Consider the following 25,567-nt stretch of genomic DNA (forward strand, 5'->3'; position numbering starts at 1 on the left):
TTCCTGTCGATTTTAACTTACTGAGAAGTCTGAAAGGTCACTTTCTGTTCATCGGTCCATGATTATTTTAGGGCATTTCCAGGTAACTCCCAATTGAATTTCGTGTCACTCTCTGTTGATTTTGGGGCATTTCCAGGTAGCTTCCTGTTGATTTGAGGTCATTTATGGGTCTCTTCCTGTTTGATTTTGGGTTACTGAAAAGTCTGAAAGGTCACCTTCTGTGCATCGGTCACTTCCTGATGATTTTAGGGCATTTCCGGATAACTCCCTGTTGACTTCGGGTCACTTCCCGTTGATTTGGGGTCATTTTAAGGTCACTTCCTGTTGATTTTGGGTTGCTGAAAAGTCTCCAAGACCACTTTCTATTCATCGGTCACTTCCTGATGATTTTCGGGCATTTCCGGGTAACTTCCAATTGAATTTCGGGTCACTCTCTATTGATTTTGGTGCATTTGCGCGTCACTTCCTGTTGATTTGGGGTCAATTGATTACACTTGTGAGACACCAGATTGAAAAGATGTGGTCTTATTGTGTAGGAATGAAATCCAGAACCCACTGCCGCCCTATGTGGAATACTTTGGACACCAGTTTAAGGGCATTTCCAGGTAACTCCCAATTAAATTTCGGGTCGCTCCCTGTTGATTTTGGGGCATTTCCAAGTCACCTCCTGTTGCTTTCGCGTCATTTGCAGGTGACTTCCTTTTGATTTTGGGTCGCTGAAATGGTAATGATGCAACAATGTCCGCAAATGAATAGGAAGTGAATCAAAATCAACAGGAAGTAACCTGTTAATCTAGTCAAAGTGAATTGGCTGTCTGGCGCTGCCAATGGCAGCTAGTTAGCTAATGTAGACACTGTTCTAATAGGAGATTGTGGTAGCAACCTGTCGGTTTCTTTGGTTCCGGTATATCGATTCTTAGTGGGAGCATATCAATAACCTTTTGGGCTACAAAGTATTGTGATACCGTGGGGCAAATAAGTATTTAGTCAACCACTAATTGTGCAAGTTCTCCCACTTGAAAATATTAGGCAAAAAAAACCCCTGAAAATCACATTGTTTGATTTTTAAAGAATTGATTTTCAAATCATGGTGGAAAATAAGTATTTGGTCTATACCAAAAGTTCATCTCTTTGTTATGTACCCTTTGTTGGCAATAACGGAGGCCAAACGTTTTCTGTAACTCTTCACAAGCTTTTCACACACTGTTGCTGGTAGTTTGGCCCATTCCTCCATGTAGATCTCCTCTAGAGCAGTGATGTTTTGGGGCTGTCGTTGGGCAACACGGACTTTCAACTCCCTCCTCACCCTGTGGCGTCAAAATGATAACAAGAACGGTGAGCAAAAATCCCACAACCACACGGGGGGACCTAGTGAATGACCTACAGAGAGCTGGGACCTCAGTAACAAAGGCTACTATCAGTAACACAATGCGCCGCCAGGGACTCAAATCCTGCACTGCCAGATGTGTCCCCCTGCTGAAGCCAGTACGTGTCCAGGCCCGTCTGCGGTTCGCTAGTGAGCATTTGGATGATCCAGAAGAGGACTGGAAGAATGTGTTATGGTCAGATGAAACTAAAATAGAACTTTTTGGTAGAAACACAGGTTATCTTGTTTGGAGGAAAAAGAATACGAAATTGCACCATATCCACTGTGAAGCATTAGGGTGGAAACATTCTGCTTTGGGGCTGTTTTTCTGCAAAGGGACCAGGACGACTGATCTGTGTAAAAGAAAGAATGAATGGGGCCATGTATCGAGAGATTTTGAGCGAAAATCTCCTTCCATCACCAAGTGCATTGAAGATGAGACGTGGCTGGGTCTTTCAGCATGACAATGATCCCAAACACACAGCCAGGGCAACAAAGGAGTGGCTTCGTAAGAAGCATTTCAAGGTCCTGGAGTGGCCTAGCCAGTCTCCAGGTCTCAACCCCATAGAAAATCTGTGAAGGGAGTTGAAAGTCTGTGTTGCCCAACAACAGCCCCAAAACATCACTGCTCTAGAGAAGATCTGTATGGAGGAATGGGCCAAAATACCAGCAACAGTGTGTGAAAAGCTTGTGAAGAGTTACAGCAGACATGTCCAAAGTCCGGCCTGGGGAGCAAATGCGGCCCGTGGTCAAATTTCATCCGGCCCCCAGCCACTGTCCTTAAATCGGTAATGTCTGGCCCACACACAGACTTAATAAATTGATGAGCAGTACTGCTACCAGTATATGAAGTAGCTTACACACTAAATGCTACTCATCATTTACCCACTAAAAGGCAGCTGCATTCGAAGAAACATGGTCCGTGTGACCCTTTACTCCCAATTTTCTAAAATGACGACAATCAACAAAAAAACGAAAGTTGACTGTGATGGCCGACGCTTCAAGGATAGGTGGAAATTGGACTATTTCTTCGCTAAAATACGCAACAACTGTGTCCGCCTGATTTGAAAAGAGACAGTCACTGTTTTTAAAGAGTTCAATGTGAGGCGATATTACCAAACAAGACACGCTGACATGTATGACAAGATTACAGGGAAGATACGTTGTAAGAAATTGAAGCAACTTGAAGCTAGTTTATTTCACAGTAGTATTTCGCAAAAGCCCGAGAGTCGAAAGACAACGCCACAAAGGCTAGCTGTGAGATTGTTGAAATTATTAATTTAAATAATTAAAAATATGAATGAAGCAAATGTGATGCACAGAATGGCTTGCTAAAATTTGCTTAAATATATTGTTCTTAGGGCTGTCAAACGATTAAAATTTTTAATCGAGTTAATCACAGCTTAAAAATTAATCGTAATTAATCGCAATTCAAACCATCAATAAAATATGCCACATTTTTCTGTAAAAACTTGCACATTTGGTGGTTGACCAAATTCCTTTTTGCCCCAATTTATATCACCTATTCCATACGTTGTCATACCTTTAGTCACGTCAACATCATTTTCGGCCACCGGAATAGATTCCGGTGTCTATTAATTTTAATAGACACTTTGAAATGATATCTTCCGCGCTAACGTGGTCACGGCACAAAGTGAAGAATTCATCTGTGACCTACTTTATGTGCACATCAATTCCTTTGTATAAACAACTCAGGAGTCCAACAACTTCTTGTCATTGCGTGTCATTGGAATGAGCGACAGCTGCCGCCAGGCTGTCCGTACCCGACCGGGTGCCCCTATTGCAAGGGACTTTACGTATAATGTCACGGATGGAGACGCGAGGCAGGGATTAGCTCATTAGCTCACAACTTTGATGCTCGGTTATCTTTCCCATTTCCCCGGCAACTCGATCGTACGTTAGGCTCTTGAGACACGCAAGCGAAAAAAAAATGGCTCCCGCTCGACACACGCGCACGGTCCCAGAAAGCTCCAGAGATCAGGGCCCGACTGAGATATGAAGCGTAGATGTGCGGCAACAGCTAAACGTCGTGTCGGGTTTCTGGGGGCTCGTGCTAAATTTAACCCGGTGATCCCGCGGCAGGGCAGAGGGCTTTAAATGCCAGCCTACAGTTGCTCCGCACCAGTTGTTCCCCGCACGTCTTCCGCTCATCACAACACAGGCCAAGGACGAAGGAAGCCACATAACAAAACACGCTCCAGGCGCAGGACTTGACCACCACGCTTGCAAGCTCGGGATCAAATACGTTGTTCGATATGGAGCTTTTCGAGACCAACCCTTACTTCTTCCCAGACCAACGCTTTTACGAAGGCGGCGACAACTTCTTCCCCGCTCGTCTGCCCGCCGCTTACGACCAAACCGGGTTCCAGGACAAGAACTCCGCCATGGGCTTATGCGGGACTCTTACAGGGGGAGTCGGGGCCGTCCAGCCTGAGGATAAACCCTCGCCGTCCGGCCTGTCGCCCCACTCCGAGCCCCATTGCCCGGGTCAGTGCTTGCCGTGGGCGTGCAAACTCTGCAAACGAAAAACGGTGACCATGGACCGTCGGCGAGCGGCCACGCTGAGAGAAAAGAGACGTCTGAAGAAGGTCAACGAGGCCTTCGACGCTCTGAAGAGGAGCACCCTGATGAACCCCAACCAGAGGCTACCCAAGGTAGAGATCTTACGGAGCGCCATTCAGTACATCGAACGATTGCAGGCCCTGGTGTCGTCCTTCAATCAACAAGACACCGAGATGGGAATCTACCGGGCCGGACAGAACCAGCCTAGAGTGAGTAGTCGAGAAACTTCAAATCGTTGACTCAATTCTAGTCATTCAGAAGTACATTCGGCAGCGTGTGGGGTCTCCTGTTCGCGTGTTTCTGTGTCATAACACCGTGACTGACAGCGACTTCTGCTGGTGTGCGTCTCCACGGCAACAGGTGTCGTCGTCAAGCGAGCCCAGTTCGGGCAGCACCTGCTGCAGTAGCCCCGAGTGGAGCAGCACGCCGGAGCAGTGCACGCAAAGCTACAGCAGTGAGGGTGAGTTCAGGAAAACGGGCTTAACGGTCTTTAGAACAAGAGCTTTATAGGGGGGTTCTGTTTTCGGAGCTCCCTGGTTTTTAGCAGAATGAGGGGGGTTCTTTTCGGGGCTTCCTGGTTTTACCAGAGGTTAGGCTAGAGTAGCCTAAACCTTTACTTTTGTCAGAGTAGTGTTACGTCAAACTAATACTACTCAAGTAAAAGTAGTTGTACTGACCAAGTCCTGTACTTGGTCAAGTACTGGTTGCGGAGTAGGAGGTTTTGTCTTGACGTGCGCCCGATGCGATTGAAAACGAATGAACAGCGAGTCCATTCCTCAGATCCAAAAGATTGTTTGCTAACTCATAGCTCTCTCAAATCATGTTCTCTACGGAACAAACAAAACAGAGACATGACACTCAGGCTCAGTCAAAAACTCTCGGCCCCTAGCTACTAACATTTGTATTTGTATCATTTTAATTATGATTTGTCTAATTTTACGCATCCCTAAATCCAACCCCAGTTATTTTATTCTATATACCCCCCTTTCTTTTTTGGGGTGAGGATCCTAAGGTAGGGGATGAGGGTGGAGACCTTTCCTGGGGGAGGGAACAGCTAAACACAACCAGTTGAATTCCTCTCAGACTCAAATTGCTGTGTTTTTTTACAACCGATTCGGATAGTGCCCCAATTTATACTAAACTCAACCCTCGTATTTTAAAGCCCTAATTTCAACCAGTGGTGAGCATCTAAATTCAAACCCTAAACCCAAGATGGTGACTACCAATTTTTAATGTCGCGACCCCGAGGACCCTCTAACCTTAACCAAAGAATGAGATATTATATATACATTATTATATTTAATGTATATCTTATTGGCCTCGACCCGTGATCCTATGATCTATTGAAATATATGAATGTAAAACTATAAATCTGCATATGGACATATGTGAGGAAATGGAGGATGGGGCCGGGGGGTGTATACATATACGTTTATTTTAATATATTTATTCGTTAGCGTAATGTGTACATACTTACAGCCCTAGTTGATTAATTATCTTTGACGAATTAAACCGGAGCAGCATAATAATTTTGGGTCATCAAGGGATAAAAAAAAAGTCCCTCTCCCCACTATAAGAAAAAGACATATATAAAACCGAATCCATGAGTACGTGTGTGTGTGTGTGTGTGTGTGTGTGTGTATATGTATATATATATATATATATATTGATATGTACAGTATATACTAGGGTTGTTCCGATCATGTTTTTTTTGCTCCCGATCCAATCCCGATCGTTTTAGTTTGAGTATCTGCCGATCCCGATAGTTCCCGATCCGATTGCTTTTTTTTTTTGCTCCTGATTCAATTCCAATCATTCCCGATAATTTTTCCCGATCATATACATTTTGGCAATGCATTAAGAAAAAAAATGAATAAAACTCGGACGAATATATACATTCAACATAGAGTACATAATTACTGTATTTGTTTATTATGACAATAAATCCTCAAGATGGCATTTACATTATTAACATTCTTTCTGTGAGAGGGATCCACGGATAGAAAGACTTGTAATTCTTAAAGGATAAATGTGACTTTGTATATTGTGACTAAATATTGCCATCTAGTGTATTTGTTGAGCTTTCAGTAAATATACTGTAGCCATTTAACTGTTCTGACCAAATGCATGATGGGATGTGCAACCATGACTGTGCGTACTGGTACCAATTGATATATCTTCTCTGCGTTGGGAAATAACATAGGGTGTTAAGAAAATGATCAATTACTACCTTTCTTCCCCACATTGCTTCCCACGATATTTCTAATCGTAGGGAGAGGGATTGTAAGGCTTTAGCCAGTTAAAAAAAGGCTCCAAAGGTTGCCAAAATTCACTCTACTCATTTTACGCTGCCTTTTAGCTCTATATATAGGTAAAACAGCGCCATTACAGATTGAACGCGACAATGCGTGAGTGGGTCGTGCAGCGCATGCGTTAATTGCGTTAAATATTTTAACGTGATAAATTTTTTAAAAAATTAATTACCGCCGTTAACGGGATAAATTTGATAACCCTACCTTCAGCCTAAACTAAAGACTCTGGATGAGTGTGACATATTATGTCTGTAACGTTAAGTACAATTAGAAAACGAATTAATTAAAAAAAAAAAAATATATTAAAAAAAGGCATGTCCGATATTTTTTTGCCGATTCCGATACTTTGAAAATGAAGTGGTCGGGACATCTCTAGTATATACTGATATATATATATGTGTGTATATGGTGGAAAACGCAGACAAGACTGAAAAAGCAGTTTCTGCTCTTGCACTCCTCTTTCAAAGAAACTACTGGGTTTTTGTTTTGTTTTGTTTTTTTAACCAAAACAACTGTTGTGTTTGATAGAACAATATGTCTACATGCTGCCATAGCAGATTCATTAAGTCCCCAAACTATTTTTAAATTGTCCCTTTTACTCTGGAAACCCCCATTTACAGACGTCGCGCAACCGCTTTTGTTTCAACCCAGCCATAAAACAAAGGTAATAAATTACATTTATTATTCAAAATGTCTGTCATTTTTATCTTAGAGTCATTAATCGATGTCTGATATTTCGTTGAAAAAAAAAAAAAACCCGACAAAAAAATTATTTACTCACATATGTTAAACTTTTAAACAAATTAATGACGTCACAATGAAAAAAATGGCGTCTGTAAAAAGTCACGGATATCTACCACATAACTATTGCTTAATTGTATTTTTTTTTGTTACTGTCGCATTTTCTCCAATATGTTAGATAATAAATAATCAATCCAAACAAAGAAAAATTGGAAAAAAAAAACATTTAAAAGGGTAAATAAATGAAAAAGAACATCTCGACCACTCCTTGATGTCTGCGATTTCTGCATCGCGACCCTTGTTATATTACCATGTTTCACCCATAAAATCCCCCCAAAATCCAGCTGTGGCCTTTCACAGCTGTGTCTTGACTAGGAGTGGGAACCTCAAGGCACCTCACGATACGATACGATTCGCGATACAAGGCTCACGATAACGATTATCTCACGATATCACGATACAGCAAAAATCAATACATTGGTCAGAAATTTGATACATGATTTTCTATGATACAACTGTTGAAACGAAAAAATATATATATGTCAAAATAGAAAAAAATACTGTTTAAGTCATTTATTAAACAGTGACACCTTTTCAGTGCAACATTGCTGTGAAATATAAATCTACTGATAATTGTGTACCTGCACATATAGAGGAAACAAACCACAACCACTGATATTTCTTGGAGAAATCATGATGAATGGCACCCTTAATTTCTTTGAATCTTTTGAAAAAAATTTTAACAGTGCTGTAGGTGTCAATCAGCAGTTGAGCTTGGAGTTGGGCAATGATAAAATTGGGTGGTCTTTTCTTTGTATATGACCTTTGTTGTCAAAAGCATTGGTTTGAGCACTTCCACCATCTGCTTCAGCATTTGATACGTCAGACTCAGTCAGTTACATCCTTCCTCACCTTAAAAACAACAAAATAAATAAAAGAAATATTAGCTACTTAATAGCTTTTGAGTTGAAATCCTGATTTTGTGTGTGTGTTGGAAGTATTGAGTGAATTAAAACAATATGAATTGAATGTATAGAAATTAAAAAATGCAATAATTACCTATCTTTAATATGTAGGCTACATTAATTATAATGCACGTCACCTTATATATCTTGGAAGCTATTCAAACCGTTTTTATAGCTTATTGTATCAAAATGGCAGTAATAATAGTTTGTGTAGTAAACTAGATGGAATTTAAGTGGTTCTCAATATCAAATAAATCAGTAAATTCATGTAGGCTTGTTCGCTATTCATTTTCATCCAGTTTAGGGTCCTGGTTCATTTTGTATTATTCAACACCAAATGTCATCAAAATAATACATGTAAATTGAAAAAATTAATTACTAGTACATTGCAAAACTTTCTTACCTCAATTGATGCTTCATAGAAATCCGGTGTCTATTTAGTCACCAGCTGCCAGTTAACCTTATTTTATTAGACATTTCTTGCATACAGCAAAGTCCTTGTTCACCTTATTTCCTTTATTATTGGTGTAAAATCCAAAGTGTCTCCACATGTGTGATTTTCAGCAATATTCTCACTTTTCCTCCACCGTTCTCACGAAGCTTTTAAAAAATTTTTTCAACCCACTTGGGGCCGCTCTTCTTCTCTAGGCGACTTGTGCGCACTTTACCTTCACCGCCACTGCTGAGCACCCCTAGTGGACTGCCAAGGAATTGCTCAACAAACATTGAGCAGTTTACAGCATCCGTACTCCATTGTATGGCCAATATGTCAAATAAAAGTATCGATACTTAGCGGGAGCATATCGATAACCGATCGGGTTGCAAAATATCGCGATATATCGCTGTATCGAGATATTGTCACACTCTTAGTCTTGACACTCGCTGATACAGCTACATGGAGTTTTTGAATCGAAACAAGGCAAGTGCGCGATAATATCTCGTTAAAGTCATGGCATCTGTAATCCTGCTCTCGCGTGCTCACAACTCCAGATAGGGTTTTGTGTTTAAAAAACATTAAAAAAAAAAAACAAAAAAAACAACGCCCTCCTGTTCAAAAAATTTCTTCCCCCAGAAAATTGAGATTTTAAGCTTTCCAATGATGTATCACACGTGCATATCGGACAATTTTGAAATTTGGCCAAATTGGGGGTCTCAGCGCGGAACTTCAAGTCACCTGAGTGTTTTCCGCCATATACATATGGATGCTTGTGCTAATTAATGACTTGTGGCAGTGCATTTGAACTCATATGTTCATCTATACATATATATATATATATATATATATATATATATATATATATATATATATAGCATATATAGACCCTAGCTACCAACAACTGTGTTGTAATTGGCTTTTAAGCCTACAGGGCTGACTTCAGGTTAGTGGAAAGATGCAAATTACAGCCCCTTGTGGCATGGAGTAAAATTACATGAAATAAAACAAATAAGGCAGGGGTTCCCAAACTATTCCACATCGGGCCGCTGTGGGTGCTGGATTTCTTTCCAACAAAACAGGACAACACATGTGTACCAATCTGGTGTTTTACAAGTGGAATCAGTTGATTGTAGTCAGGTGCTGCTTGTTTTAGCAGAAACCTCATTGGTTAAACGCTCTGTGCTCAATCGTCAGGGACAAAAACCAGGACCCACAGGGGTCCTTGAGGACTGGTTTGGGAACCACTGAAATAAGGAATATGGCTCATACATAGCAAACTGCAAATGCAAACATCATTTTGAAATAAATATGCTGTCATAAATAACAGCCCTAGTGGATGTTTAAATGATAATAAATGTCACAACCTTTTCCAAATAATATAAACATTCTGTGAAAAACAAGAGAACAACTTCAGATGAAGTTACAGAAAATCAATGTCCCATAAACATAATATAAATTGAAATGAGCCAAAATGTCCATCATAAATCAAGTTTACAGTAGTAACCCCAAACGGCCACTAGGCGGCGACCAAAGCATTACAAATCATGCATTACAATGACAATTTTGCTGGGCTTTTGAACAGATTTTTGTATGTTATTACTTTCATAGTTTTCTTAGTGACTATTTCTGTCTGGTACTGCAGTAGTTATATGTAACAAGTTTATAATTCATTCTTTTTCAATTATTTAACGTTCATTTAATTTTTGCACCAGGAATGCAAATGGTCTGCTCACATCACAAATCCTAAGCATCTTTGTTTGTAGACATCTAGTGGTCAACAAACATTACTGCTTTGCTAAGCAGTGACCAGCCCTTGTACAAAGGTGTCAATATTAGCCGATATCATTTTAAAATGCTCCTGATTATATCGGACAATTTTAAGCCTAAGAAATACACAAAAAACACTGACTTCAAACTAGGAACAGCTATTCCGTGATTATGGTTGTGACGTCTCTACGTGAAACCACTGTTCTAGCAAAAATGCAGTAAAATATAAAATGTGGAATCAAGAGGACATGAATGTAGCGCAGTAAGAGTAGTGTTTTCTTCTTCATAAATCTACTCAAATAAAAAGTATGGCATGGTAAAACTGCTCGAAGAAGTCGTAGAAGTTTTCTCCAAAATTTACTCAAGTAACTTCTAGTTTTCAGACTTAAATACCCAAAAACCCAGACGCACAAATGTTCACCCCTGTCATGTGTGACTCCCCACAGAGCTTCTGAGTGCTGCTGATTCTCCGGAGCAGACCCTGAGTTCCATCGTGGAGGGCATGGCCGCCACAAACGGGGCAGTCGGCTTTCCGGTGGACATTCCCAAATGAGAACTTCCACTGAGCGGACCCAGAGAGAAAACACTGTGCCTTGGACACGATACCATCAGAAAAACAGGCTGTTACAGTGGTACCTCAATTTCCGGAGATGCTTTCGTACCATGATTTGTCACATAATGAATCGTATTTCACTTGTAAATTAACTTATTACCTTCCGAGCATGACTAAAACACGTCATTAAATTATATAAATTGGCTATAAACTGAACAATAGGGAATAGTGATTCTCATGAAAGCTAGTCATTACGGTACCAAAGCTAGCTTAAAATAGCAAAATACTATGATGACTCAGCCATTTGTTTTAATTGAAAGTTTGAGCTCCGTAATGTTTTATTTACAGTAAAATACAGAATCGGAAAACATGTAATATTACACATTGTGATAGCCTATGATAAAGAAAAGGGAATATAAATTTAACTATGAACAATATCAAAACAGGCTAAAAAATCTTACCTTTTAAACATCTAATTATATGTTTTTAGACATTAATCAGTAGGCATTTCACTGTAAATAAAAATATTAGGGAACTTAAACTGTTGGTTAAAAAAAAATGACAGAGTCATCATAGCATTTTGCTATTTTAAGCTAGTTTTGGTAAATGTCCTTCATTACTGTATAGCAACAAGTTAAGATTGTTTGGCCGTTTTTTTTTTTTACATTTTTTTATTTTTTACATATGGGTGATTCTCATTAAAGTTATTACAGTAATGAACTGTTGGTAATCGACAGTTTGAATTAGGAATAAAAACTTAACTATTAGCAATATCAAAACAGGACAATCTTACCTTGTAGCCATCTTTTGTCTTGCCTCCTTCGTAGTGCATTATGGGTCAGAATGGCTTCATTTAAAAAAAAAAAAAAAAAACTGGACCATGAACACAGTACAACGGTAATGAAAGCTGCATGCTTGGACATTAAATTGCCCTTCAAAATTTTTAAGGAAACCATTATATCTTATAATCTGCCAAATTATATAGTTTTATACAAATTTATATTTTTTTCATGAGATTTATTGAATATTTATAATGCTGTATTGAGGTGAAAATATCAATGGTTTTCATGGACACATTAGTTACATTACACATTAGAATTGTTGACTCTAAAATCAATAAAAAAATAAAAAAAAACATACGACATACTATTTTATGCCGCATAACATCTTTCAACTAACAATTTCAACTAAAATCTTCAAAGACAAATTTTAGCTTAGCTTAGCTTAGCTTTTCTTGGACTCATTGCAGTCGTGAATTTACAAAAGAAAGAAACGTAGGAAATACTATTTTGTGACAAATGGTGGATTAATATTAGACATAACCATCTTCCAACTAAAAATTGAAGGTTTTTATGACTATCACTAAAATCTTCAAAGACATAGTTTAGCTTAGCTTAGCTTACCTTTTCTTGGACGCATTACAGTTGTGAATTTACGAAAGAAACAAACCTAGAAAATACTATTTTGGTAACAAACGGTGGGCTAATAATAGATATAACCATCTTTCAACTAATAATTTCAGGTTTTTAATGATTATCTCCCTAAATTCTTCAAAGACATAGCTTAGTTTAGCTTAGCTTAGATTTTCTTGGACACATTACCGTCATGAATTTACAAAAGAAACAAACAGAAAATACTATTTTGGTAACAAATAGTGGACTAATAATAGACTTAACCATCTTTCAACTAACAATTTCAGGTTTTTAATATTTATATTACCTGAAATCTTCAATGACATAGTTTATCTTAGCTTCTTGAGAATCACCTGAATGCAAAAACAAAATGCCCTTATACTGTACTGGCATTATACCAAAAATAGAGTCAATAGGATAGCATTACTGAAAAAGATGGTAAAGATTCTGATCGATAGGGCAGCAGAATTTTATAGCGCAACTTTTAGAATTTTCTGCGGGCGGGAATGATCTATTACAGCATGTATTATCTTGGTGGAATCATTTTATAGCGTGAAATGCAGAGAAAAAAACCCTTTTGTAAAATGAATTTTTCCAGTACTGAAGCGTTCGTATCTTGAGGCACCACTGTATTTTTGTATCTAAATCACAATTGACCTCGACGGTTACTCCTATTTTGAAAGAATTCCACTTTATTTCCTTGATTGGGATTCAGCCAAAAGTCTGCAGTTTAACAGACACGGCCTAGGTTTTCCTCCTTACTTAATTTAAGCTTTTCCAAACCTTTCCCTTCTCTTTCATTCTTGTTTTGCGTGTGTTTTGATGCAGACAAAGAACAGTGAGTTTATTTGTGGGGCCAACATGTACCGTGGCAGTTTTTTTGACCAAGATCTGCTTAATTTGAAACTGGTTATACGAATGCTAGTGATGTAAATACGTTCCCTTTTTCTACAGAGTGGGTTTTGCCAGTTTATTTTGTATTGTTTTTTTTGTTTTGTTTGATTGTTTTCGCTAACTTATTTTTGGGATTTTTATAACAAAGATTGTTGTGTATTTGTAGATGTTTGGAAATTTCCTGACCAGTCCTTGCAATAAAGACCATTTTGATTATTCTTGCTGTGGAAGCGTGTCATTTGCATCACAAGCAACAAAACCACTGTTGTTGTTGTCGTCAGTATTGACGATTGCGAAAATATTTCACTGCCGAACAATTTTTTTCCATTTTTTTCATCGTATAAAGAATGATGTTCTTCAAGCCAGGCCGTGCTCTAGGCTTACTTGTTTTTAACCACATTTTTTCTTATCTTGGCAAGAGAGATTATGCAATGTAGCTTTAGCCTTTTGAGGTCTTCGCTATGTGATCATCACACACTAAATGCAACTCGTAGCGTTAGCATAGCGTTCGCGTTAGCATTAGCACCGTTGTTGTCTTCGTCAACGATGACCATAATGAAAATATTTCACGGACGAATAATTTTTTTCTTTGTATCAACAATGATTTTCTTCAAGGCAGACTGTGCTCTAAGGTTACTTGTTTTGAAAAATATGGTAAGATTTGTTTTCTTGGCAAGAGACAATACGCAATGTAGCTTTAGCCTTTAAAGGTCTGTGTTGCGTGATCACACACTAAATATAACTCAAAGCGTTAGCATAGTGTTCGCGTTGGTAAAAGCATCATTGTTTTTTTCGTCAACTATGACGATAACGAAAATATTTCAGACAATTTTTTCCTCGTATACAGCAAACAATGTTCTTTAAGCCAGGCTGCGCTCTAGGCTTGTTTTGAAACACACGGTAAGATTTGGTTTCTTATCTTGGCGAGAGACAATACGCAATGTAGCTTTAGGCTTTAAATAAATGTAACTCGTAGCGTTAGCACAGCTTTCACATTATTTGCATCAGTGTTGTTTTCGTCAACAATAACCAAAATTTTTCATCAACGAAAAATTCTTTGTATAAACAATGTTCTTCAAGCCAGGCTGTGCTCTAGGCTTACTTTTTTTTTTTTTTTTTTTAAAGACATGGTGATATTTATTTTCTTATGCACTCTAGGCTTACTATTTTAAAAAGAATTGGTGATAATTGTTTTCCCATCTTGGTAAGAGAGAAAATGCAATGTAGCTTTAGCCTTTAAAGGTCTGTAAAGAGTGATCATCACACACTAAATGCAACTCGTAGCGTTAGCATAGCGTTAAGTTAGCATTAGCATCATTGTTTTCATCAGCGATGATGACAACGAAAATATTTCACAGACAAACAATTTTTTTCTTTGTACAAACAATGATGTTCTACATGCCAGACTGTGCTCCAGGATTGTTTTAAAACACACAAGGTAAGATTTGTTTTTTTATCTTGGCAAGAAAGAATACGCAATGTAGCTTTAGCCTATTAAGGTGAGTGATCATCATCACACACTAAATGTAACTCATCGCGTTCGCATAGCGGTCACATTAGCATCTTTGTTGTTTTCGTCAACGATGACAATAACGAAAATATTTTACAGACGAACAATTTGTTTCTCCGTATAAAAAATGATGTTCTTAAAGCCAGACTGCGCTCTAGGCTTACTTGTTTTGAAACACACGGTAAGATTTGTTGTCTTATCTTGGCAAGAGACAATATGCAATGTAGCTTTAGCCTTTTAAGGTCTTTGATGTGTGATCATCACACACTAAATGTAACTCGGAGCATTTCGCATAGCATTCGCGCTAGCATTAGCATCATTGTTGTTTTTGTCAACGATGACGAGAATGGATAATGAAAATATTTCACGGACGAATAATTTTTTTCTTCGTATAAACAATGATGTTCTTCAAACCAGCCTGCGCTCTAGGCTTGTTTTGAAACAAGGTAATATTTGTTTTCTTAACTTGGCAAGAGAGAATACAAAAAGTAGCTTCAGCCCCCCCTGAAACTCCGCTTATGGGCATTTCATGTCATTTACTGTTGATTCTTTGTTTCTCTACACTTTACACTTGTAAGACACCAGATTTGTGAAAATGTGTCTTCTTGTTTTGTTGGAATGAAATCCAGAGCCCCTATGTGTAATAGTGTGGACACCCCTGCCCTAAATGAAAAGGAATCTACCTGTAAATGCCCCTAAAACTGGGACGACTACGGCTGTCAATGGCAGCCAATGATTTTGAGGGCATTCACACTTGATGAGCACAAAAGAACACGACTCCCAATTCTTTAAAAAACAGCTTTACTCATGTCTATATAGTGTCATAGATACAGTACTTTTTTTTTTAAATAGCCAAATGATAAAATCTTGATATGTCAGCATTGTTTCACACCTGGAATAAAGACACAGTACTCATAGCTGCCACATAGCACGTTACACCTTTTAGACACCTTGGAAAATCCTAAAAAAAAAAAAAATTAGAAAAAATTCAAATTAAAAAGAAAAGATTGCACATACATCCAGGACTTCACTTAGTTCATATGCTGCATTTTCAAAAAGTACTGACTCCTCACTGGACGCGTCTCCATGGCAACTAAACAGGAAGGGATCGGAGAGGATCAATGATACAGAGCAGCAGCGGAAAAGGTAGCTACAGTGTTTACACCGAACGGCCACAAAGAACGGTTCCCTCTTCACATAACGGCGTCCTCTCTACTCGAGGTTACACAGTGTCATACAAGGAAAGGGGAACATGGTCAGAGGTGGGTAGAGTAGCCAAAGATTTGACTCGAGTACGAGTAGCGTTACTCCCAAATAATATTACTCAAGTAAGAATAGTTGGCACACTTGGTCGAATTAGAAGATTCATTTTGGTTTTGAATTAGAGCATGGCTGCACAGCTCAGTTGGGCCTCCTTTTTTGTAGGACCCTCTTCAATAGGAGTTTTTTCACCTAGGTGTGTGAATGTATTTTTCTCACCCATGCCCAATACACTAAATGTAACAGGTACACGCAGGTCCGTTGTGGAGCGTGGAAACCTCCCTGCCGATTCCTTCGTGGAAGGACGCTAACGGCTGCGCCGTTGGCTCGAGCTTTATTAGCGCAGTGGTTACCGTCCTTGCCTGCCGAGTGGAAGCGTCGTGGCGCGCGTGTTTGCGTCCCGGCCTGGTCAGAGGTGGGAGTGGAATGCGGGGCGCCGCCGACACACCAGTTACATAAAGAGTTTCCACACAAAAAAAAAAGGAAAGTTTCGAGCACATGATGAGTACGGGACGATCTGCCACCAACCTGAGCTGCATCAAACTGCAAGGGCCCGTTCAGTCCTGTTTAGTTATTATTATTAATATGTTTTACATGGCAAATGAAAATGGCCAATTTGGAGGCCTTAATATGCTCGAAAACTCACCAAAGTTTTGAGATAACGAGCTTGTGACTTGGCGTAAATTTAAATAATTTTGCAACGTTGCGAAAAACTAACAAAATGGCTGAGTGCCCCCCCTTTTCATTTTTCAAAAAAAAAAAAATTAGGAGTTGATTCACTGTGCAAAACTGCTCCAAAAGTGTCTTTTACCCATATTCCAAACCCAACAGCAAATCAGGTATTTTGGATTGAATGTGAAATTTATATTGATTTACAGGGTGCAAATCTGAGACATTGGCACCTAGGGAGTTAGTTGGATCCTCCTCAAAATTGGTGAGACTGTTCATGAGACATATGAGATCTAAAGTTATGAAAATGGTGGGTTTTGATTCATGGGCCGGAGCTGGACAGGGTGCTAAAGTCGGCTTTTTTTTGGCAACACGTTAAATTCAGTAAATGACGAATAACTGCCTGATCTAAGGTTCAGTCTTTTTCATATCTGGCATGTATGAGAGGTATCCCAGCCTTAACACGACTGCATTGAAATATTACCCATTAACCCTTGCACCCCCTGCTGGGAACAGGAAACACCCTTTATTTCCTAGACAGGCTCATTCTCCAAGGGTTAAAAAAATCAATTGACCTCAAATCTGCATCAGGGGAGCCTTTAGACATGTGTTCAAGTGCCTGATGAAAAATATTGAGATTTTGTTGAAGCAGAGGGGCCCAAACAGGAAAGTGAGAATGACCGTCGCCATTTTGTCTCAGCACAAATTTTGAACAGTCATAACTTGGCAGACATAGAACATATCTGCGCCAAACTTCCTGTGCTTGTTGAGAGTCATACACTGAAGGGTCTGTAGGGGTCATTTGCATCAACCCTACAGCGCCAACTAGAGGCAACGGAAAGTCATTTATTCTACTTATATATGTCCAGTTCTTTTCAGGTTGGTCATTGTAGTTACAAGACCTTTTTTAATACGACATTTAAGGCACGTGTCCAAGGGCGTAGATTTGCATAGGGACGGTAGGGACATAACACAACCAACTTTTGAGGATGCTTGAATTGTCCTCACCAACTTTTAATCAACCTTATTTGCATTATCTAATGAGTTCTGTTAGATTGCCTTCCCATATGTTGTAAGCATAGAATAGACCCATTAGTAAGTGAATTATTTTCATTATGTTCAAACTTACATGCCGCCTCCTTCAAAGAGAAAGGATATTTGAAGTTTCTTTTTTTCGGCCAGCAGCAGCCACTGTAGGTAATGGTGGGGAAAATGCCACTAATTTTGCTACAGAACATTTGACCTGCATCAGGGTTAACATAACATTAAACTGTGTGAACTTGCAAACCTGTAAATCTCAAGTAGAAGCTGCATAGAGAGAAGCATCCTTCTGTATGTTTTCTACTGTTAACGTTAATTCAACTGTGCATTTATTCATTACTTAAAATGTGTTTCTTTTCTACATCATATATTTAAATATATTTTGCAGACATTTTTATTCCCTCCTCCATAAAAAACACACACAAAACCACGGCCATGTGTAAATTTGTTTTATAGCGTCCCTACCAATGTTGAGACCACACCTACAACCTTGCCCGTGTCCACATGTCTCTGTCTGTTGCCATGACGACCATTTGGTCGCCATTTAAAAAGATTTCTTCAGGGACTTAGGGAGCTTACTGAGCCACGAAATTTGGCACACTTGGTTGAATTGGACCGATTATAAGCTTCATTTTGGTTTTGCCTTCTTTGTAGGACCCTCTTCAATAGGGTGTTTTTTCACCTAGGTGTTCGAATGTGTTTCCCATCAAAAACAAAGGGGGCGAATTTCAAGCACACGTTAGTTTCTCATGGGATGATGAGAGGGGAACGATCTGCAACCACATAGAGCTGCCTGCCGTCCGATTTGCGCCCGTTCAGTCCTGCTTGCAGGCTTAGTTTATTTCAAATTTTTGAATTGGTGAAATTCATGCTTCAGATCAATACTGGGGCACAGGCCCCTGTGAAATATAACTGGCGACGCCCATGAGTAAGAGTAACGTTTCTTCTCCACAAATCAACGTAAAAGTTAAAAGTATGGCGTGCTAATACATTTTTCTTAAAATGTAACGGAGTAAATGTAACGCGTTTCTACCCACCTCTGGACATGGTGTTAAAAGAATAGGGAGAGTAAGGGAGAAAAATCTGAAATTGGACCCATGAACCTGTGAGGAGAACCCATCTTAGCGAGGTCCTCCCATGGTAATTCACACTTACATCATACGGCAAAAGACACACTAAGGTCCGACACAAAGACAAAGAAAAAGTGAGAGAACAGTCACTGTTGAATACAGGGCAATAAGGTTCATACAGCCATTACATTTTTCCATATATATTTCCAATATATATATATATATATATATATATATATACTTTATAAAAAAAGTAGTCATCCATTTTATATACAGTACAGATTGGATCATTGAGTAATACCTTGCATAACCGATAGAAGGGCAATGCGTCGCGGCGAGTCGTCCGCGTTGAGGCTTGAGTAACGGCGAGGAGGACGACGACTCGCAGCTGAGATCGGGGAGCACGAAAACCACCGTGACGAGGCTACAAGGGGGGGCACTGGGTTCCGCTAGTTGAGAGCAGAGGCGAGTCTCCTTTACAGCAGCGACAGCGGCCCACGGCCGCTCTCAAGAGTTTAAGACTCGGCCTCGGTATTGCACGTGTCCGAAGAAGGAGGTGAAAGGTCAGAGGCCTTTGACCTCACTGGCACCCTGGTAGCACTCTCTTCAAATTTGGCATATCACTCTCAAAAGGCCGCAAGCATGTGTCCGTACAGGTAATGACAATGCACTGGAAGAAAGAGGAAAGAATAAAAAGAGAAATGATTTACATACTTTTAGTGCTGCAACGATTAATCGATTAACTCGAGTAATTCGATTAGTAAAAAGCTTTGAATCGCGCCATCAATGGCAGCCAGCGAGCTAACGCAGACACAATTCTATTGAAAGATTTTTTTTTTTCCCAACAGTGATACCTTTTAAAAATGATATCGTTTCTTGGCAGGAGCATATCAATAACCTTTTTTGCTACAAAGTATCGTGATAGTTCCCCTTTTCGGTTTATTGTCACACTGGTACATAAAACACATGTATCAGTTTCTGTTTTTGTTATAGTGCATTTAAGCTTACCTGCTAGCATCAGGGCTTCTGTTAGTAAGCCAAAGTGAGTTAGCATGAGTAGGTCCGCACCGTAGAGGGGTCGAGCCTCGGTGATGCTGGGGGCGGAGCTTGGCGCAAAGGGGTTATCGAGAGAGAACACAGCACGCTGTTAGTAAAGAAAACCGTGCAAACGTTGTCTTCGTTTGGTCAGTCCGCACCTTCAGGCTGGAGCTGCTTCTTGGGCATGAGATTCATAGAAGGCGGCATGGACATGGAGGGCATGCGGAAGCCGGCGGGCAGCGTTTCCATGGAGCCGGCCATCATCCCCAGCCCCGCCCCTCCCTCTCGGGCCCGGAACCTCTTTCGCCACGACGGAGAACGGCGGAAAGACTTGTCGTCTCCGCTCTGAGAAGAGAAGACAATGTCAACGACATCTCGATCAAATCGGCGACACGGCGTGTCGTGTGACCTCCTCGAGCCGTCGGTCCGTTCCCAAGGCTAACAGGTTGTTAAACTCCCGGTCCAGAACCTGCCGGGCCTGAAAGTTGACACACAAGAGATGTTCTGAAAACCCAAAATGAATAGTTAATGTGGATTGTTTAGACTTGTATGTCATTATTGAGTCCCATGATTTATCATTTGTCTTGCTTTAAATCAATTCCAGTACAATCATCCATATGACATACAGTGTATCACAAAAGTGAGTATACCCCTCGCATTTCTGCAGATATTTAAGTGTATCTTTTCATGGGACAGCACTGAAAAAATGACACTTTGAGACAATGAAAAGTAGTAAGTAGTAATTTATTTTCCCCTCAAAATAACTCAAAATATAGCCGTTAATATCTAAACCCATGGCAACAACAGTGAGTACACCCCTTAGAAACTACATCCCTAAATTTCCAAATTGAGTACTGCTTGTCATTTTCCCTTCAAAATGTCATGTGACTCGTGTTACTCGGTCCAGGTGTGCATAGGGAGCAGGTATATTCAAATTTGTAGTGCAGCTCTTACACTCTCACACTGGTCACTGAAAGTTCCAACATGGCACCACATGGCAAAGAACTCTCTGAGGATCTTAAAAGACGTATTGTTGCGCTACATGAAGATGGCCAAGGCTACAACAAAATCTCCAACACCCTGAAACTGAGCTGCAGCACAGTGGCTAAGATCATCCAGCATTTTAAAAGAGCAGAGTCTACTCAGAACAGGCATCGGGTTGGTTGTCCAAAGAAGCTGAGCGCAGGTGCTGAAGGTCACATCCAAATGCTTTCTTTGAAAGATAGTTGCAGGAGTGCTGTCAGCATTGCTGCAGAGATTGAAGAGGTGTGTGGGGGGGTCATCCTGTTAGTGCTCAAACCATACATCAAATTGGTGAGCATGGCTGTCACCCCAGGAGTAAGCCTCTTCTGAAGACGGTACACAAGAAAGCTCGCATACAGTTTGCTGAAGACATGTCAACAAAGCACATGGATTAAAGGAACCATTACCTATGGTCTGATGAGACGAAGATTAATTTGTTTGGTTCCGATAGTCTCAAGCATGTGTGGCGGCGACCAGGTGAGGAGTACAAAGATAAGTGAGTCGTGCCTACAGTAAAGCATGTTGGTGGGAATGTCACGGTCTGGAGCTGCATGAGTGCTGCAGATGTTGGAGAGTTACATTCCATTGAGGGAAACATGAACTCCAACATGTACTGTGAAATACTGCAGCAGAGCATGATCCCCTCCCTCCAGAAACTGGGTCGCAGGGCAGTGTTCCAGCATGACAGTGACCCCAAACTTACCTCCAAGATGACCACCGCTTTACTGAAGAGGCTGATGGACTGGCCAAGCATGTCTCCAGAGTTGAACCCAAAGGAAGATCTTTGGGGGATCCTAAAACAGAAGCTGGAGGTGCGCAAAGTCTCAAATATCCGGCAGCTCCGCAACGTCGTCACGGACGAGTGGAAGAGAAATTCCAGTGGCAACCTGTGAAGCTCTGGTCAACTCCATGCCCAGGAGAGTAAAGGCAGTTCTGGATAATAGTGGTGGTCACACAAAATATTGACAGTTGACATGTTGTACGTATGTTAATATTGACGGAATAAGACGTTACACAAGAAAGCCCGCCCGTCTCATCAGACCATAGGACATGGTTCCAGTCATCCATGTGCTTTGTTGACATGTCTTCAGCAAACTGTTTGCAGGCTTTCTTCAGAGGAGGATTCCTCCTGGGGTGACAGCCATGCACACCAATTTGATGTAGAGTGCGGCATATGGTCTGGGCACTAAGAGGCTGAACCCCCACCTCTTCAATCTGTGCAGCTGACAGCACTCCTGTAACGAGTCACATGACATTTTGGAGGGAAAATGACAAGCAGTACTTAATTTGGACATTTAGGGATGTAGTTTCTAAGGGGTGTACTCACTTTTGTTGCCAGGGGTTTGGATATTAATGGCTATATTTTGAGCTATTTTGAAGGGAAAATAAATGAACTCTATTATATAAGCTTCACACAGACTACTTTTCATTGCGTCAGTGTCATTTTATCAGTGTTGTCCCGTGAAATGATATACTTAAATATCTGCAGAAATGCGAGGGGTGTACTCACTATTGTGATACACAGTAGCTATACGCAACACTAGCCCGCAGGTGTCGAAATCAAGGCCTTGGGGCGACTAAAACCTGATAAATACAGTGGTACCTCTACTTACAAGCATCTATACATACAGAATTTTCAGGTTAAGACACAAGATTTTTAATTTATGCCATTTATAATTTAAAAAAACTTGTGCTGGCTATAGTTACCGTGGTTTAAAGGCAGTTAACATCTTACAGTACGTCACTGCCACCTTGTGGTCATAATAATTCACTGCTTGTCTGTCGGCACCTGTGTGTTCTGCATGGGGATCTGCAGGATGAGGGCCAGGCTGCTGTAGTCAAAGGTCTCATCCAGAGAGACCAGCGCCCCGTGAATGCCGCTCTCCAAGAGGTTGCCGCTGTACTCCCTTAAACCGATGGACTGGACCCAGTGGATCACTTGTTCGTTGGTCCACACCAACACATCTAGAGTGAACCAGAAGGAATGCATTGTACTTAGGCACTGGAACAAGAATCATCGAGAGTTTCTAGCAAAGCGGCATGCGCCGTGATAAAGAGGGAGAGAGCTTAAAAGGCGACAGCGAGCCAGATAAAGAGATAATGTGCGTGTCCGTGCAGAGTCAAGTGCCCGGCGCACTCCCTTTGTTGGTTTTCTGGCCAGCTGTCGGTAAACTTTCCGCACTGGAACAGGCGGCGTGTGCGTGTCTAAACAGGCCAGCGGTCTGATTTAAGCAACAGCTGAATCAAGTTCATGTCCACAGTTTAAGGTCAAAAGGGTGAGAGGGCAGGGTTTTGTATCTGGAGGACACAATGGGCTTTTAACTTTGGGTATATTCATGTGTGAGTGAACGCTTAGTTCATGCTAATTAAAACAGCTGTATAGTCATACTGTTATTCACTATCAAACACGTAGAAACAATGATCTTTAAACTAGGCTTGCTAGGCTTGTTTTGAAACACACTGTACATTTTTTTTCTTCTTTCTTATTCAGAGAGAATATGCAATGTTGCTTTAGCCTTTAAATGTCTGAGCTGAGTGTTCATCGCACACTAAATGTAACTTGAAACGTTAGCGTAGCATTCGTGTTCACGTTAGCAATAGCATTTAGCGTAGCGAGCGTTGTCTTAAACTCTAGGACAAATTTTTTTCATACAACTCGTGTTAGAATTAGCATCAGTATTTGTCAACGATGACAATCACTAATATATTTCATTGATTAATTTTTTTTTTTTCATGACAAGATGATAATGAGCTAAAAACGTGTCTTGGGAGACTATAGCCTAACGATACAAATGACAGTTTTCGTTTGACAAAAGGAAAATGCACCAGTTTCCGTCATATGTTCACAATTCGTAACGTTTTCTTATTTTACGTGTAGTTAGCCAGCATCGTAGCAGTGTTTGGTTGTGTCAATCATGTGACATGTCATGCACTCACATCCTGGTGGTCACAATGATGTTCTTCAAGCCAGGCTTGCTCGTTTTTAAACACACAGTCAGATTTGTTTTCTTATCTTGGGAAGAGAGAATTTGCAATGTTGTTTTAGCCTTTAAAGGTCTGTGCTGAGTGCTCAACACACACTAAATGTAATTTCTAGCATTAGCATAGCATTCGCGTTCACGTTAGCAATAGTATTTAACATCATGAGCATTGTCTAAAACTCTCGGACAACTTTTTTTGCATACAATTCGTTGCGTTAGAATATCGTTTGCGTTAGCAATAGCATCGTTATTGTTTTAGTCAACAATGACGATAACGAAAATATATTGTCGATGAACAATTTTTTCATGATGATGACGAGACAATAACGAGCTAAAAATGTGTCTCGAGACACTGGAACATAACGAGATGAATGCCAGTTTTCGTCTGACGAGATGAAAACACGACATAGTTTCCGTCATATGTTCACAGTAAGAAACATTTTCTTACTGTATGTGTAGGTAGCCTGCATCATAGCCGTTTTAGTTGTGTTAATCATATGACATGTGATGCACTCCCACCCTGGTGGCTAACTCATTCACTACCAAAGACATATAAACGATGATGTTCTTCAAGCCAGGCATTCTTGTTTTTAAACACATGGTAAGATTTGTTTTCTTATCTTGGCAAGAGAGAATATGCAATGTTAGCCTTTAAAGGTCTGTGCTGATTGTTCAACACACACTAGATGTAACTTGCAGCGTTAGCATAGCGTTCGCGTTCACGTTAGCAGTAGCATTTAGCGTCATATGTTCACAATGTGTGACATTTTCTCATTGTATGTGTGTAGTTAGCCTGCATCGTAGCAGTTTTGAATGTGTCAAACATGTGACATGTCATGCACTCCCTCCCTGACTGTCACCGTTGACTGGTGGCTAACTCATTCAGTACCAAAAACATAGAAACAATAATGTTCTTTAAAACAGGCTTGCTTGTTTTGAAACACACGGTAAAATGTGTTTCTTTTTTTTTTTTTTATCCAGAGAGAATATATAACGTTGCTTTAGCCTTTAAAGGTCTGTGCTGAGTTCATCACACACTAAATGTAACTTGTCGCCTTAGCGTAGCATTCGCGTTCACGTTAGAATTATCATCATTATTGCTTTAGTCAACAATCACGATGACGAAAATATTTTGTTGACAAACAATTTTTTCATGATAACGAGCTAAAAATGTGTCTTGGGAGGCTAAAACATAACGAGACAAATTCCGTTTTTTGTTTGACGAGAGGAAAGTGCACGATAGTTTCCGTCATATGTTCACAATTTGTAACATTTTCATATTGTATAGGCTTGCTTGTTTTTAAACACATGGTCAAATTTGTTTTCTTATCTCGGCAAGAGAGAATATAAAATGTTGCTTTAGCCTTTGAAGGTCTGTGTTGAGTGCTCGTCACGCGCTAAATGTATCTTGTGCGTTAGCATAGCATTCGCGTTCATGTTAGCAATAGCATTTAGCGTAGCGAGTGTTGTCTTAAACTCTCATACAACTTTTTTCACACAATTCGTCGCATTAGCATTAGCGTCATTGTTGTTTTAGTCAACAATACCTAAAATATTTAGTCGACGAACAATTTTGTCATGACGATAAGGAGCTAAATATGTGTCATGGGAGATGAAAAGGCAACGAGACGAACGCCGGTTTTCATTGGACGAGACCAAAACGCGACAGTTTCCGTCATGTTCACAATGTGTGACATTTTTGGAGTTAGTCATCCTGCATCGTAGCAATGTCTGGGTCGCGTCACTCATGTGACATGTGCTGCGTGAGCCTACGACCTCCCGTCAATTGTGTTTAGGAAGTGCTTCAAGCTAGGCTGCATTCCAGGCTTGCTTGTTTAGAAACACACAGTAAGGATTTGTTTTCTTGTCTTGGCAAGAGAGGATATGCAATGCTGATTTAGCCTTTGAAGGTATGTGCTGAGTGATCATTACACACTAAATGTAAC

General features: G+C 40.1%; 2 protein-coding genes across 10 annotated transcripts in view; one reads left to right on the plus strand and one right to left on the minus strand.

The window, feature by feature from the left end:
* The first annotated feature begins 516 nt into the window (after positions 1-516).
* Positions 517-13,451, plus strand: myog (myogenin). Of its 3 annotated transcripts, none has more exons than XM_057845727.1 (4): positions 517-605; positions 3,680-4,158; positions 4,310-4,409; positions 10,617-13,451. In XM_057845727.1, exons 1-4 carry the CDS (start codon positions 518-520, stop codon positions 10,721-10,723), a joined length of 774 nt encoding a protein of 257 aa, XP_057701710.1. In that variant the 5' UTR covers position 517; the 3' UTR covers positions 10,724-13,451. The 3 variants fall into 3 exon arrangements, with proteins under 3 accessions (XP_057701710.1, XP_057701712.1, XP_057701711.1); XM_057845729.1 differs by having other exon boundaries at positions 549-605; positions 3,797-4,158; positions 10,617-13,450; XM_057845728.1 differs by having other exon boundaries at positions 551-605; positions 3,470-4,158; positions 10,617-13,450.
* A 1,875-nt stretch (positions 13,452-15,326) lies between these two features.
* Positions 15,327-25,567, minus strand: part of ppfia4 (PTPRF interacting protein alpha 4) — a 199,125-nt gene continuing 188,884 nt past the window's right edge. For all 7 annotated transcript variants that reach the window (XM_057845717.1, XM_057845721.1, XM_057845715.1 and 4 more), the window contains 5 exons: positions 22,430-22,605; positions 20,027-20,095; positions 19,776-19,962; positions 19,588-19,685; positions 15,327-19,249 (listed from right to left, as the gene is read on the minus strand). In XM_057845717.1, coding sequence (XP_057701700.1) covers positions 19,627-19,685; positions 19,776-19,962; positions 20,027-20,095; positions 22,430-22,605 — 491 coding nt within the window. In that variant the 3' untranslated portion in view covers positions 15,327-19,249; positions 19,588-19,626. The remainder of the gene's footprint in view (positions 19,250-19,587; positions 19,686-19,775; positions 19,963-20,026; positions 20,096-22,429; positions 22,606-25,567) is intronic.

Source organism: Corythoichthys intestinalis, chromosome 9 (assembly GCF_030265065.1).
Source record: "Corythoichthys intestinalis isolate RoL2023-P3 chromosome 9, ASM3026506v1, whole genome shotgun sequence".
Taxonomy (NCBI): domain Eukaryota; kingdom Metazoa; phylum Chordata; class Actinopteri; order Syngnathiformes; family Syngnathidae; genus Corythoichthys; species Corythoichthys intestinalis.

Coding starts and splice junctions, on each gene's coding strand:
- myog (XM_057845727.1), top strand. CDS start 518: ATGTGGTCTTATTGTGTAGGAATGAAATCCAGAACCCACTGCCGCCCT. Junction 4,159..4,309: donor CCGGACAGAACCAGCCTAGA/GTGAGTAGTCGA, acceptor CCACGGCAACAG/GTGTCGTCGTCAAGCGAGCC. Junction 4,410..10,616: donor GCAAAGCTACAGCAGTGAGG/GTGAGTTCAGGA, acceptor GACTCCCCACAG/AGCTTCTGAGTGCTGCTGAT.